This window comes from Gymnodraco acuticeps, unplaced genomic scaffold (genome assembly GCF_902827175.1).
Source record: "Gymnodraco acuticeps unplaced genomic scaffold, fGymAcu1.1, whole genome shotgun sequence".
NCBI classification, from domain to species: Eukaryota; Metazoa; Chordata; class Actinopteri; order Perciformes; family Bathydraconidae; genus Gymnodraco; species Gymnodraco acuticeps.
This window is the reverse complement of record NW_022990014.1, coordinates 130,133-143,930: the sequence shown is the minus strand read 5'-3', so window position 1 is coordinate 143,930 and position 13,798 is coordinate 130,133. Positions and strand designations below refer to the sequence as shown.

At 43.9% G+C, this 13,798-nt stretch overlaps 3 protein-coding genes and 1 pseudogene across 3 annotated transcripts; all 4 read right to left on the bottom strand.

The window, feature by feature from the left end:
• Positions 1-675: 675 nt before the first annotated feature.
• Positions 676-2,251, bottom strand: LOC117544397 (ribosyldihydronicotinamide dehydrogenase [quinone]-like). Its single transcript, XM_034213395.1, has 6 exons — positions 2,181-2,251; positions 1,884-2,051; positions 1,673-1,803; positions 1,482-1,595; positions 1,300-1,401; positions 676-1,202 (listed from the first exon to the last, which is right to left on the bottom strand). The coding sequence occupies exons 1-6, from the start codon at positions 2,182-2,184 to the stop codon at positions 903-905; spliced, it is 819 nt and encodes a 272-aa protein (XP_034069286.1). The 5' UTR covers positions 2,185-2,251; the 3' UTR covers positions 676-902.
• Positions 2,252-2,654: 403 nt separating this feature from the next.
• LOC117544399 lies at positions 2,655-4,177 on the bottom strand (annotated as a pseudogene).
• Positions 4,178-5,053: 876 nt separating this feature from the next.
• LOC117544396 (ribosyldihydronicotinamide dehydrogenase [quinone]-like) lies at positions 5,054-10,190 on the bottom strand. The gene is made up of 7 exons (XM_034213394.1): positions 10,037-10,190; positions 9,748-9,915; positions 9,543-9,673; positions 9,351-9,464; positions 9,165-9,266; positions 8,952-9,072; positions 5,054-5,293 (listed from the first exon to the last, which is right to left on the bottom strand). Exons 1-7 carry the CDS (start codon positions 10,038-10,040, stop codon positions 5,115-5,117), a joined length of 819 nt encoding a protein of 272 aa, XP_034069285.1. The 5' UTR covers positions 10,041-10,190; the 3' UTR covers positions 5,054-5,114.
• Positions 10,191-11,065: 875 nt separating this feature from the next.
• On the bottom strand, positions 11,066-12,453 carry LOC117544398 (ribosyldihydronicotinamide dehydrogenase [quinone]-like). The gene is made up of 6 exons (XM_034213396.1): positions 12,395-12,453; positions 12,098-12,265; positions 11,893-12,023; positions 11,702-11,815; positions 11,520-11,621; positions 11,066-11,426 (listed from the first exon to the last, which is right to left on the bottom strand). The coding sequence occupies exons 1-6, from the start codon at positions 12,396-12,398 to the stop codon at positions 11,127-11,129; spliced, it is 819 nt and encodes a 272-aa protein (XP_034069287.1). The 5' UTR covers positions 12,399-12,453; the 3' UTR covers positions 11,066-11,126.
• Positions 12,454-13,798: the final 1,345 nt, after the last annotated feature.

The following is a 13,798-nucleotide window of genomic DNA, read 5'->3' as shown; positions in this document are numbered from 1 at the left end:
ATCAGCTGGCAACTACCAGGACTCATCAATCTAATATCTAATCTACGTATTCACTGAATTTGGGCAGCATTTCAAATAGGGAGAGGAACTTTTCTACCACTAAAAGCCAAGTATGTGTACATTTTTAATACAGCTGCAGATTTAACATGTTTTTAACACAGGATACACTTACAAAAACATTTTCTCATACATTTTAATATTTGCTTTTTCCCCGGTTTAGCCAACCCAGAAAGAGAAACTGCGTAGGTTATTCTTTGTCTCCGTTTATGCGTCTAATACAGAGGCCATGCAGATCTGAAAGATCAGAACGAGGATACTATTCTAGAGATGGGACACCAATGTGCAGAGCTACAAAAGGCATTTTAAGAAGATGCATATTTGGAAAGTTATAGGCACCTAAGATCAAAGCATAATAGTTTGGTGATGTGAGGATTAGATCAAAATGACAGGGTTAACAGAAATGAAGTGTTTGAAATGAAGGGTTACAGATTAATGTTGTCAAGTCTCCTGACCACAGAAGTTAACTTGAGAAACTTCCGTGAATAGTCAACTTGGTTCCAAGTTTAGCAATCAGTGAAATCTTTCCCTACAGGAATTTGATGGACATCGTGTCACAATACTTAACATTGGTAAGCCTAAAGAAGATTGTATACTACGGGTTGCCATAGCGACATCTTGTGTGCATTGCCATTAAAGCTGAATGAGTCAAAGTGTTACATAAATAAATGTACAATGCTGAGAAGTACAAGAAGTCCTTTACTTGATTTATTGGCTCCATTTATTGTATATGCAAACCCCAGCCCTTTGAACTACAATACAGTTACCAAGTATTCAACAGAAATTCAGAACATATTAACCAGCTTTTATTTATCATCATAAAAACACCAACAGTCATTCACTCTTCAGACTCCAGCTTTCATCTGGTTATTGGGTGGCAGGGCCTTGCCCAGGTGGATCCCCACGGTCAGTCCAAACTCCTTGGCGGCATGTTTCTCATGGACCTCAGGCTTCAGCTGGTAACCCTTCTCCCCATCAAAGCAGTCCAAGGGAGTGAAAGCAAGTGGGTGTTCTCCCAGGAGGCCTTGCATGCGCGTGCGCCAGCCCTCCAGCATGGTACCACGTGCCTCAGAGGGAACGTGAGACGGGGCCCAGAAGATCTGAGGAGCCAGAACCTGGAAGCCACAGTAGTGCAGGATACCATTCTGGAGAAAAAAAAGAAAAAAAAAGGGTGTTAACGCACACAATAAATAAGTTTCCTCTGGAACAGCTTTTTGATAATCATTCGTCGAAATAAAATACCTGCAGTGGCCAAAGAGTGACATTCATGTCTCCATTAATGCCATTTGCACTGAACATGGACTCCTGAGACCCAGTGGTGAAGGAGAGCATGGCCTTCTTGTCCTGTGGAAAAAGACAAGATCTACCGTAAGCAAGGAGATATAGCTTAACAATAAGGCAAACCTCTTGATTTGCTTTGTTACCTTGAAGATTCCCTGGCTGTAGCGCTTCTCGTGGGTGAAGGCAAAGCCCAGTGTGAGCACCCGGTCCATCCAGCCCTTCATGATGGCAGGAACAGTGAACCAGTACATGGGGAACTGAGAAGTAGGGCTTAAGGTTAGTTCATAACAGAGGCATGGATTAAAAGGATAACACATTTTCATTCTGGCTCTACCTGAAAAATGACAAGGTCAGCCTCAGTGAGTTTGCTTTGTTCTTCAGTGATATCAGCAGTAAGCTTTCCTGCCTCCCATGCCAGTTTGGTCTCCTCTCCGTAACAGAAGTGATCTGCATTCTTAACTTTTCCTGCAGGGAAGGTAATTATTTACCGCGAGTCTGAAGACCAATTTGAAAGCTAAACTATTTATTTTCAGTGAGGTATTTACCAGTGATGTCCTCAGCTGTAGCAGTGGCCTTAAACTTCATGGCATACAGGTCAGATACTTCTACTGTGCAGCCCTTAGCAGTTAAAACTTCCACCGCAGCGTCTTTGGCTGCAGAGTTGAACGAGCCAGAGCTCTGGTGTGCATACACAATCAACACTTTCTTTGATGCTAAATCAAGAACAAGAAATGAGAACACATTAGTATAGAAAGATACCTATGACATTCAATCTTAAATTTGAACATAATCTATACACTCAAGCCCTCAGTAAATACAAGAACACAAAGTGAAAAACATACCCATTTTGAAGAAGGAAATTGTAAATGCTGGATTTTACAATTCGACTGTGTGTTGATGGAAAGAGATGGGACACCAATGTGCAGAGCTACAAAAGGCATTTTAAGAAGATGCATATTTGGAAAGTTATAGGCACCTAAGATCAAAGCATAATAGATTGGTGATGTGAGGATTAGATCAAAATGACAGGGTTAACAGAAATGAAGTGTTTGAAATGAAGGGTTACAGATTAATGTTGTCAAGTCTCCTGACCACAGAAGTTAACTTGAGAAACTTCCGTGAATAGTCAACTTGGTTCCAAGTTTAGCAATCAGTGAAATCTTTCCCTACAGGAATTTGATGGACATCGTGTCACAATACTTAACATTGGTAAGCCTAAAGAAGATTGTATACTACGGGTTGCCATAGCGACATCTTGTGTGCATTGCCATTAAAGCTGAATGAGTCAAAGCGTTATATAAATAAATGTACAATGCTGAGAAGTACAAGAAGTCCTTTAATTGATTTATTGTATATGCAAACCCCAGCCAGTTGAACTACAATACAGTTTCCAAGTATTCATAACATATTAACCAGCTTTTATTTATCATCATAAAAACAACAGTCAGTCACTCTTCAGACTCCAGCTTTCATCTGGTTGTTGGGTGGCAGGGCCTTGCCCAGGTGGATCCCCACGGTCAGTCCAAACTCCTTGGTGGCATGTTTCTCATGGACGTCAGGCTTCAGCTGGTAACCCTTCTCCCCATCAAAGCAGTCCAAGGGAGTGAAAGCAAGTGGGTTTTCTCCCAGGAGGCCTTGCATGCGTGTGCGCCAGCCCTCCAGCATGGTACCACGTGCCTCAGAGGGAACGTGAGACGGGGCCCAGAAGATCTGAGGAGCCAGAACCTGGAAGCCACAGTAGTGCAGGATACCATTCTGGAGAAGAAAAAAAAAAAGGGTATTAATGCACACAATAAATAAGTTTCCTCTGGAACAGCTTTTTGATAATCATTGGTCAAAATAAAATACCTGCAGTGGCCAAAGAGTGACATTCATGTCTCCATTAATGCCATTTGCACTGAACATGGACTCCTGAGACCCAGTGGTGAAGGAGAGCATGGCCTTCTTGTCCTGTGGAAAAAGACAAGATCTACCGTAAGCAAGGAGAGATAGCTTAACAATAAGGCAAACCTCTTGATTTGCTTTGTTACCTTGAAGATTCCCTGGCTGTAGCGCTTCTCGTGGGTGAAGGCAAAGCCCAGTGTGAGCACCCGGTCCATCCAGCCCTTCATGATGGCAGGAACAGTGAACCAGTACATGGGGAACTGAGAAGTAGGGCTTAAGGTTAGTTCATAACAGAGGCATGGCTTAAAAGGATAACACATTTTCATTCTGGCTCTACCTGAAAAATGACGAGGTCAGCCTCAGTGAGTTTGCTTTGTTATTCAGTGATATCAGCAGTAAGCTTTCCTGCCTCCCATGCCAGTTTGGTCTCCTCTCCGTAACAGAAGTGATCTGCATAATTAACTTTTCCTGCAGGGAAAGTAAATATTTACTGCGAGTCTGAAGACCAATTTGAAAGCTAAACTATTTCTTTTCAGTGAGGTATTTACCAGTGATGTCCTCAGCTGTAGCAGTGGCCTTAAACTTCATGGCATACAGGTCAGATACTTCTACTGTGCAGCCCTTAGCAGTTAAAACTTCCACCGCAGCGTCTTTGGCTGCAGAGTTGAACGAGCCAGAGCTCTGGTGTGCATACACAATCAACACTTTCTTTGATGCTAAATCAAGAACAAGAAATGAGAACACATTAGTATAGAAAGATACCTATGACATTCAATCGTAAATTTGAACATAATCTATACACTCAAGCCATTAGAAAATACAAGAACACAAAGTGAAAACCATACCCATTTTGAAGAAGGAAATTGTAAATGCTGGATTTTACAATTCGACTGTGTGTTGATGGAAAGAGTGGCTCATGCTAGAGCAAACTGAAGAAGCTGCTTTTATACTCCACACCTCTCAACACACTGCCTTCCGGCTCATTTCTCACAGGTGCTGTCAATCAGCAATCAATGTCACTGACCAATCAGCTGGCAACTAACAGGACTCATCAATCTAGTATCTAATCTACATGTATTCACTGAATTTCAGCAGCATTTCAAATGGGGAGAAGAACTTTTCTACCACTAAAAGCCATGTAGGTGTACATTTTTAATACAGCTGCAGATTTAACCTGTTTTTAACACAGGATACACTTACAAAAACATTTTCTCATTCATTTTAATATTTGCTTTTTCCCCGGTTTAGCCAACCCAGAAAGAGAAACTGCGTAGGTTATTCTTTGTCTCCGTTTATGCGTCTAATACAGAGGCCATGCAGATCTGAAAGATCAGAACGAGGATACTATTCTAGAGATGGGACACCAATGTGCAGAGCTACAAAAGGCATTTTAAGAAGATGCATATTTGGAAAGTTATAGGCACCTAAGATCAAAGCATAATAGTTTGGTGATGTGAGGATTAGATCAAAATGACAGGGTTAACAGAAATGAAGGGTTAGAGATGAATGTTGTCAAGTCTCCTGACCACAGAAGTTAACTTGAGAAACTTCCGTGAATAGTCAACTTGGTTCCAAGTTTAGCAATCAGTGAAATCTTTCCCTACAGGAAATTGATGGACATCGTGTCACAATACTTAACATTGGTAAGCCTAAAGAAGATTGTATACTACGGGTTGCCATAGCGACATCTTGTGTGCATTGCCATTAAAGCTGAATGAGTCAAAGTGTTATATAAATAAATGTACAATGCTGAGAAGTACAAGAAGTCCTTTACTTGATTTATTGTATATGCAAACCCCAGCCAGTTGAACTACAATACAGTTTCCAAGTATTCATAACATATTAACCAGCTTTTATTTATCATCATAAAAACACCAACAGTCATTCACTCTTCAGACTCCAGCTTTCATCTGGTTGTTGGGTGGCAGGGCCTTGCCCAGGTGGATACCCACGGTCAGTCCAAACTCCTTGGCAGCATGTTTCTCATGCACCTCAGGCTTCAGCTGGTAACCCTTCTCCCCCTCAAAGCAGTCCAAGGGAGTGAAAGCAAGTGGGTTTTCTCCCAGGAGACATTACATTGCATTTAGCTGACGCTTTTATCCAAAGCGACTTACAATAAGTACATTCGACCAGGAAGACACAACCTTGAAGAAAACAGAATCATATAAATACATCAGGTTTCATAGAGCCAAACATTTCAAGTGCTACTCAACTGGCTTTAGGTAAGCCAGTCCTTTATTAGTATAAAAGTGCTTCGTTAATAGTTCTAACGCTCGAAGTGGAGTCGAAAGAGATGCGTTTTCAGTTTGCGCCGGAAGATGTGCAAGCTATCTGCCGTCCTGATGTCAATGGGGAGCTCATTCCACCATCTTGGAGCCAGGACAGCAAACCCACGTGTTTTCGCCGATGGGAACTTGGGTCCCCCTCGCAGCGAGGGCGCAACGAGTCGTTTGGCTGATGCAGCGCGTAGTGCACGCGCTGGGGTGTACGGTTTAACCATGTCCTGGATGTAGGAAGGGCCAGATCCATTCGCAGCATGGTAAGCAAGTACCAGTGTCTTGAAGTGGATTCTAGCAGTTACCGGAAGCCAGTGAAGGGAGCGGAGTGGTGTGGGAGAATTTAGGAAGGTTGAAGACCAGACAAGCCGCTGCATTCTGGATGAGCTGCAGAGGTCGGATGGCACATGCAGGTAGACCAGCCAGGAGGGAGTTGCAGTAGTCTAGGCGTGAGATGACGAGAGCCTGGACCAGAACCTGAGTCGCTTTCTGAGTCAGCTGGGGACGTAACTTCCTGATGTTGTAAAGCGTGTATCTGCAGCAACGGGTTGTAGCAGCGATGTTTGCAGTGAAGGACAGGTTGTTATCTAGGGTCACACCCAGATTCCTTGCAGTCTGAGTCGGGGAAACAACTGAGGTGCCGATGTTGATTGTTAGGTCAAGAGTGGGACAATCTTTTCCCGGGAGGAAGAGCAGCTCAGTCTTGTCAAGGTTGAGCTTGAGGTGGTGAGCAGACATCCACTGAGAGATGTCAGCTAGACAAGCAGAGATGCGTGCAACGACCTGGGTCTCTGAGCGGGGAAAGGACAGAATTAATTGGGTGTCATCAGCGTAGCAGTGGTAAGAAAAACCATGCGGGCTAATGACTGATCCGAGCGAGTTTGTGTACAGGGAGAAGAGGAGGGGACCAAGAACAGAGCCCTGAGGGACCCCCGTAGTTCATTGACAAGGGTCTGACTCAGACCCTCTCCAAGTCACCCTGTAGGTACGGTCTTTCAGGTATGAGGTGAGGAGGGAAAGTGCAGAGCCTGAAACTCCAAGTTTTTGGAGAGTGCGAAGGAGGATCTGATGATTCACCGTGTCGAATGCAGCAGACAGGTCCAATAGGATGATGACAGAGGAGAGGGATGCAGTTTTGGCAGTGTGCAGTTCCTCCGTGACAGCAATGAGAGCAGTTTCTGTGGAGTGACCTGCCTTGAAACCAGACTGGTGCGGATCCATAAGGTTGTTCTGATTGAGATAACAGGAGAGTTGTTTAAAGACAGCGCGTTCAAGTGATTTAGACAGGAACGGGAGGAGAGAGACAGGCCTGTAGTTTATAACATCAGACGGGTTGAGAGTGGGTTTCTTTAGGAGAGGGTTTACTCTTGCCTCCTTGAGACTGTTTGGAAAGTGACCAGAAGTTAGAGAAGTGTTGATGAAATGGGTGAGAAACGGTAGAATATCAGGAGCGATAGTCTGAAGGAGGTTTGAAGGGATAGGGTCCAGAGGACAGGTGGTAGGGCAGGCAGAGGTAATGAGGGTAAGAACCTCACTTGGAGAGAGCGGGGAAAAGGAGGTAAGTGTGTTGGTGGAAGGAGGGTCTGGTGACCCAGCGGTGAGTAAAGGTGAGTCAGAAAAAGAAGAGCGAATATCATCAACCTTTTTTTCAAAGTGGGTAACAAAGTCACTTGACAGAAGTGAGGAGGGGGGAGGAGCTTTTGGAGGGCCCAAGAGGGTGGAGAAGATGGAAAATAGTTTTTTAGGATTGGAATAGGAAGACTGGATCTTATCTTGAAAGAAAGTGCTTTTTGCCTGAGAGATCGAAGCAGAGAAAGAGGAGAGGAGAGCCTGATAGGTTAGGAGGTCGTCACGGTGCTTGGATTTCCACAATTTCCGCTCTGCTGCCCTAAGGACGGTTCTATTAGCACACAGTGCATCATTTAGCCAGGGAGCAGGAGGGGACTGACGAGCCTGCCGAGATGTGAGAGGACAGAGCGAGTCCAGAGTGGATGAGAGAGTAGAGAGGAGAGTTTCTGCAGCAGAGTTTGGAGGCAGGAGATGGAACGAATCAGAGGAAGGGAGGGCTGAGAGCACCGACGAGGCAAAGCTAGAGGGGGAGAGGGAGCGAAGGTTACGGCGGACAAGTGCAGGATGAGAAGAGATTAGTTTGTTATGTTTGGAAAGGGATAGAGAGAATGAAATGAAGAAGTGATCGGATGTGTGGAGCGGGTTTACAGAGAGGTTAGAAGTAGCGCAGTTCCTTGAGAATATGAGATCAAGGACATTGCCAGCTTTATGAGTCGGTGGGGACGGAGACAGTGAGAAAGCAAAGGCGGTTAACAGAGATGTTAGTTTGTCTATCTTCCCCGTCTGGAGGTTGAAGTCTCCGAGAAGTACAGCGGGAGGGCCAGTTTCAGGGATGAGTGAGAGGAGATTATCTAATTCCTCCAAGAAGTCCCCCAAGGCGCCTGGTGGACGGTAGAGAACAACAATGGTTAACTGTATAGGATGGGTTACTGTGACGGCATGGAATTCAAAGGTGGAAGGAGTGAAGTTAGGTAGCTTGAAGAGGGAAAAGCTCCATTTGGGAGAGAGCAGGAGACCAGTGCCACCTCCTCTGCCAGTGGGTCTGGGTGTATGGGAGAAGGAATATGCAGTGGAGAGAGCTGCTGGGGTGGATGTGTTGGATGGAGTAATCCACGTCTCAGTGAGAGCAAGGAAATCCAGAGACTGCAGGGAGGCGTAGCCGGAGATGAAGTCAGCCTTAGGAACAGCTGACTGGCAATTCCACAGGCCACCAGAAACTAGATGTTGGATCTCAGTGGAGCACGTGGGATAGACGAGAGCAGGCCGGTTATATCGATTAGGAGATACACGGGGCCAGTGATAATTGCGAGAAGACACATGAACAGGAATAGAGAAAATACACATGATTATAGCATGCGGGGCTAGAAAACTAAAGAAAAGAGAAATAAGACACCAGCTCGATCAGAGTAGGATTTGCCTACTCTTTGCCTCCCTCGTGACTCCCGCAGGACTCCAATGTCTTTGTCAGTCTTTGACTCCCGCAGGACTCCAATGTCTTTGTCAGTCTTCGGCTGTCTGACGCTGAAGCTGACGCTCCAGGAAAGAGCTACCCGAAATGGACGCCTGAATGCTCAGTTCTCACAGCTGTAGGGCCACGGCCCTCTAATTAGTTAACTATCTACAGCTGATGGGCGACAATATACTGGCCGTGCCTATATTAATGCAGGCTTGAGTGCTGAGACCTGTAAAGCAGGTTTCGCCTGAGCAGATCTGAGATTTAAAATCTCTCAAACGCGATTTAGCCATTTACGCTACAATAACAATTTATACAGAGTCGAATAAATTAAACAGAGAAGTCTAATTAAACAAGAATATAACTTACAGTGGTTGCTGCGTCAATAGGTAATGTCGTCACCGGGTCCAGATGCACACTGCATGAGAGACCTTGCATGCGTGTGCGCCAGCCCTCCAGCATGGTACCACGTGCCTCAGAGGGAACGTGAGACGGGGCCCAGAAGATCTGAGGAGCCAGAACCTGGAAGCCACAGTAGTGCAGGATACCATTCTGGAGAAGAAAAAAAAAAGGGTGTTGATGCACACAATAAATAAGTTTCCTCTGGAACAGCTTTTTGATAATCATTCGTCGAAATAAAATACCTGCAGTGGCCAAAGAGTGACATTCATGTCTCCATTAATGCCATTTGCACTGAACATGGACTCCTGAGACCCAGTGGTGAAGGAGAGCATGGCCTTCTTGTCCTGTGGAAAAAGACAAAATATACTGTAAGTAATATAAAAGAGATAGCTTAACAATAAGGCAAACCTCTTGATTTGCTTCGTTACCTTGAAGATTCCCTGGCTGTAGTGCTTCTCGTGGGTGAAGGCAAAGCCCAGTGTGAGCACCCGGTCCATCCAGCCCTTCATGATGGCAGGAACAGTGAACCAGTACATGGGGAACTGAGAAGTAGGGCTTAAGGTTAGTTCATAACAGAGGCATGGCTTAAAAGAATAAACACATTTTCATTCTGGCTCTACCTGAAAAATGACGAGGTCAGCCTCAGTGAGTTTGCTTTGTTCTTCAGTGATATCAGCAGTAAGCTTTCCTGCCTCCCATGCCAGTTTGGTCTCCTCTCCGTAACAGAAGTGATCTGCATTCTTAACTTTTCCTGCAGGGAAAGTAAATGTTTGCTGCAAGTCTGAAGACCAAAGCTAAACTATTTCTTTTCAGTGAGGTATTTACCAGTGATGTCCTCAGCTGTAGCAGTGGCCTTAAACTTCATGGCATACAGGTCAGATACTTCTACTGTGCAGCCCTTAGCAGTTAAAACTTCCACCGCAGCGTCTTTGGCTGCAGAGTTGAACGAGCCAGAGCTCTGGTGTGCATACACAATCAACACTTTCTTGGATGCTAAAACAACATTCAAATGAGAACACATCAGAAACATACCTATGAGATTCAACCTTAATCTGAACATGAGCTATACACTCAAGCCCTCAGCAAATACAAGAACACAAAGTGAAAAACATACCCATTTTGAAGCAGGAAATTGTAAATGCTGGATTTTACAATTCGACTGTGTGTTGATGGAAAGAGTGGCTCATGCTAGAGCAAACTGAAGAAGCTGCTTTTATACTCCACACCACTCAACACACTGCCTTCTGGCTCATTCCTCACAGGTGCTGTCAATCAGCAATCAATGTCACTGACCAATCAGCTGGCAACTACCAGGACTCATCAATCTAATATCTAATCTACGTATTCACTGAATTTGACAGCATTTCAAATAGGGAGAGGAACTTTTCTACCACTAAAAGCCAAGTATGTGTACATTTTTAATACAGCTGCAGATTTAACCTGTTTTTAACACAGGATACACTTACAATAGTACTCTTGCAAAAACATTTTCTCATTCATTTTAATATTTGCTTTTTTCCCGGTTTAGCCAACCCAGAAAGAGAAACTGCGTAGGTTATTCTTTGTCTCCGTTTATGCGTCTAATACAGAGGCCATGCAGATCTGAAAGATCAGAACGAGGATACTATTCTAGAGATGGGACACCAATGTGCAGAGCTACAAAAGGCATTTTAAGAAGATGCATATTTGGAAAGTTATAGGCACCTAAGATCAAAGCATAATAGTTTGGTGATGTGAGGATTAGATCAAAATGACAGGGTTAACAGAAATGAAGTGTTTGAAATGAAGGGTTACAGATTAATGTTGTCAAGTCTCCTGACCACAGAAGTTAACTTGAGAAACTTCAGTGAATAGTCAACTTGACTCCAAGTTTAGCAATCAGTGAAATCTTTCCCAACAGGAGTTTGATGGACCTTATGTCACAATACTTAACACTGGTAAGCCCAAAGAAAATGGTATACAACCGGTTGCCATGGCGACATCTTGTGTGCATTGCCATTAAAGCTGAATGAGTCAAACGACAGTGTTATATAAATAAATGTACAATGCTGAGAAGTACAAGTGCTTTACTTTATTGGCTCTAATTATTGTATAAACCCCAGCCATTTGAACTACAATACAGTTTCCAAGTATTCAACAGAAATTCAGAACATATTAACCAGCTTTTATTTATCATCATAAAAACACCAACAGTCATTCACTCTTCAGACTCCAGCTTTCATCTGGTTGTTGGGTGGCAGGGCCTTGCCCAGGTGGATCCCCACGGTCAGTCCAAACTCCTTGGCAGCATGTTTCTCATGCACCTCAGGCTTCAGCTGGTAACCTTTCTCCCCATCAAAGCAGTCCAAGGGAGTGAAAGCAAGTGGGTTTTCTCCCAGGAGGCCTTGCATGCGTGTGCGCCAGCCCTCCAGCATGGTACCACGTGCCTCAGAGGGAACGTGAGACGGGGCCCAGAAGATCTGAGGAGCCAGAACCTGGAAGCCACAGTAGTGCAGGATACCATTCTGGAGACAAGAAAAAAAAAGGGTGTTGATGCACACAATAAATAAGTTTCCTCTGGAACAGCTTTTTGATAATCATTCGTCGAAATAAAATACCTGCAGTGGCCAAAGAGTGACATTCATGTCTCCATTAATGCCATTTGTACTGAACATGGACTCCTGAGACCCAGTGGTAAAGGAGAGCATGGCCTTCTTGTCCTGTGGAAAAAGACAAGATCTACCGTAAGTAAGGAGATATAGCGTAACAATAAGGCAAACCTCTTGATTTGCTTTGTTACCTTGAAGATTCCCTGGCTGTAGCGCTTCTCGTGGGTGAAGGCAAAGCCCAGTGTGAGCACCCGGTCCATCCAGCCCTTCATGATGGCAGGAACAGTGAACCAGTACATGGGGAACTGAGAAGTAGGGCTTAAGGTTAGTTCATAACAGAGGCATGGCTTAAAAGGATCATACATTTTCATTCTGGCTCTACCTGAAAAATGACGAGGTCAGCCTCAGTGAGTTTGCGTTGTTCTTCAGTGATATCAGCAGTAAGCTTTCCTGCCTCCCATGCCAGTTTGGTCTCCTCTCCGTAACAGAAGTGATCTGCATTCTTAACTTTTCCTGCAGGGAAAGTAAATGTTTGCTGCAAGTCTGAAGACCAAAGCTAAACTATTTCTTTTCAGTGAGGTATTTACCAGTGATGTCCTCAGCTGTAGCAGTGGCCTTAAACTTCATGGCATACAGGTCAGATACTTCTACTGTGCAGCCCTTAGCAGTTAAAACTTCCACCGCAGCGTCTTTGGCTGCAGAGTTGAACGAGCCAGAGCTCTGGTGTGCATACACAATCAATACTTTCTTTGACACTAAAACAAAAAATACAAGATTCCAATGAGAACACATCAGAACAGAAACACATGTATTAGATTCAATCTGAACATGAGCTATACACTCAAGTCCTCAGCAAATACAAGAGCACAAAGTTAAAAACATACCCATTTTGTAAATGCTGGATTTTACAATTAGACTGTGTGTTGATGGAATGAGTGGCTTATACTAGAGGAAACTGAAGAAGCTGCTTTTATACTTCACAACACTTAATACACTGCCATTTCTCACAGGGGCTGTCAATCAGCAATCAAGGTCACTGACCAATCAGCTGGCAACTACCAGGTCTCATCAATCTACTATCTAATCTACATGTATTCACTGAATTTGGACAGCATTTTAAATAGGGAGAGGAACTCTTCTACCACTAAAGCCAAGTACATTTGTATCCATCTGCAGATTCAGCCAGTTTTGAACACAGGATACACTCACAATAGTACCCTTGCAACAAAAAAAATCCCATTCATGGTAATGTATGCTTTTCCCAGAAAGTGACGCAGCGTAGGTTTTTCCTTGTCTCTGTTTATGCGTCTTTCATACAGTCACGATTTGGATATTTGAGAGCATGCATGTCTGTCTGTGTACAAGATGTTTAAAAATTGTGTGCCACTCCTCATGTCATCGAACCACATGAAACAGATGTGGCTCGGTGATCCTCTCACTCGAGTGTTACTGGTTTCCAGCACTGTTTTCCTTTACATTACTTTCCTCAGCTGCCTGCGGTCGAACCCACTCACGAAGGTTGCCCTGTAAAAAATGAAAAAAAGGCTCAGCAATGGACATCAAAGGCATGAGACATGAGCTGGAACACATCTGGGACCAAAACCAGCCCTAATTCCCATCTATCCAGCCACTGTGAGGAGGAGGGATCAATAAACAACTGCTACATATTAGCACATAGGCTCACATTCATGCAAACACAACATGTGACTGAGACATATGGATACATTTTTTAAGCTATCTTTCTCCCCATTGTCTCCTTTTGCTTATAGAAAACATTGCATTTTCTTTGAAGGGTATTTGTAAATCATGGTTGAAATTCAAAATGGTGTTGCCTTCTGGTGTTTTATGGTGCAGCCTTTTCACATCTGCGGCCTATGTTTTCTACATCATTCACACATAAGTGCTTCCTATTGAGACTCTGGCTGCATTCCCTCTGTTGTGACGGGATGAGATCATGGGTTTTGCTACGAGGTGTGTTTTCATAGTTTGTGATGTAATTACTTATTTATTGCAGCATAGTATGAAGTTCTCATAAGTATGTTTCACACTACTACTACGTGTCAGATATTTTTGGTGTGTGCACTCAAGGCTTGACAGAACATCTGCAGCCCACCTTTAGGAGCTTCAAAACCACAACCATGCCGTTATAGAGTACATGTGGGCATTAAGAGGGCACATATTAAAAGAGGCTTTTTGCTTGCTTCTCATTATAATAAATGCTGGTTAATGAGATGAAAATGTAGCCTAGAGTGCCATCACTTGGCCATTGTGAGGAACTACAGCTTATT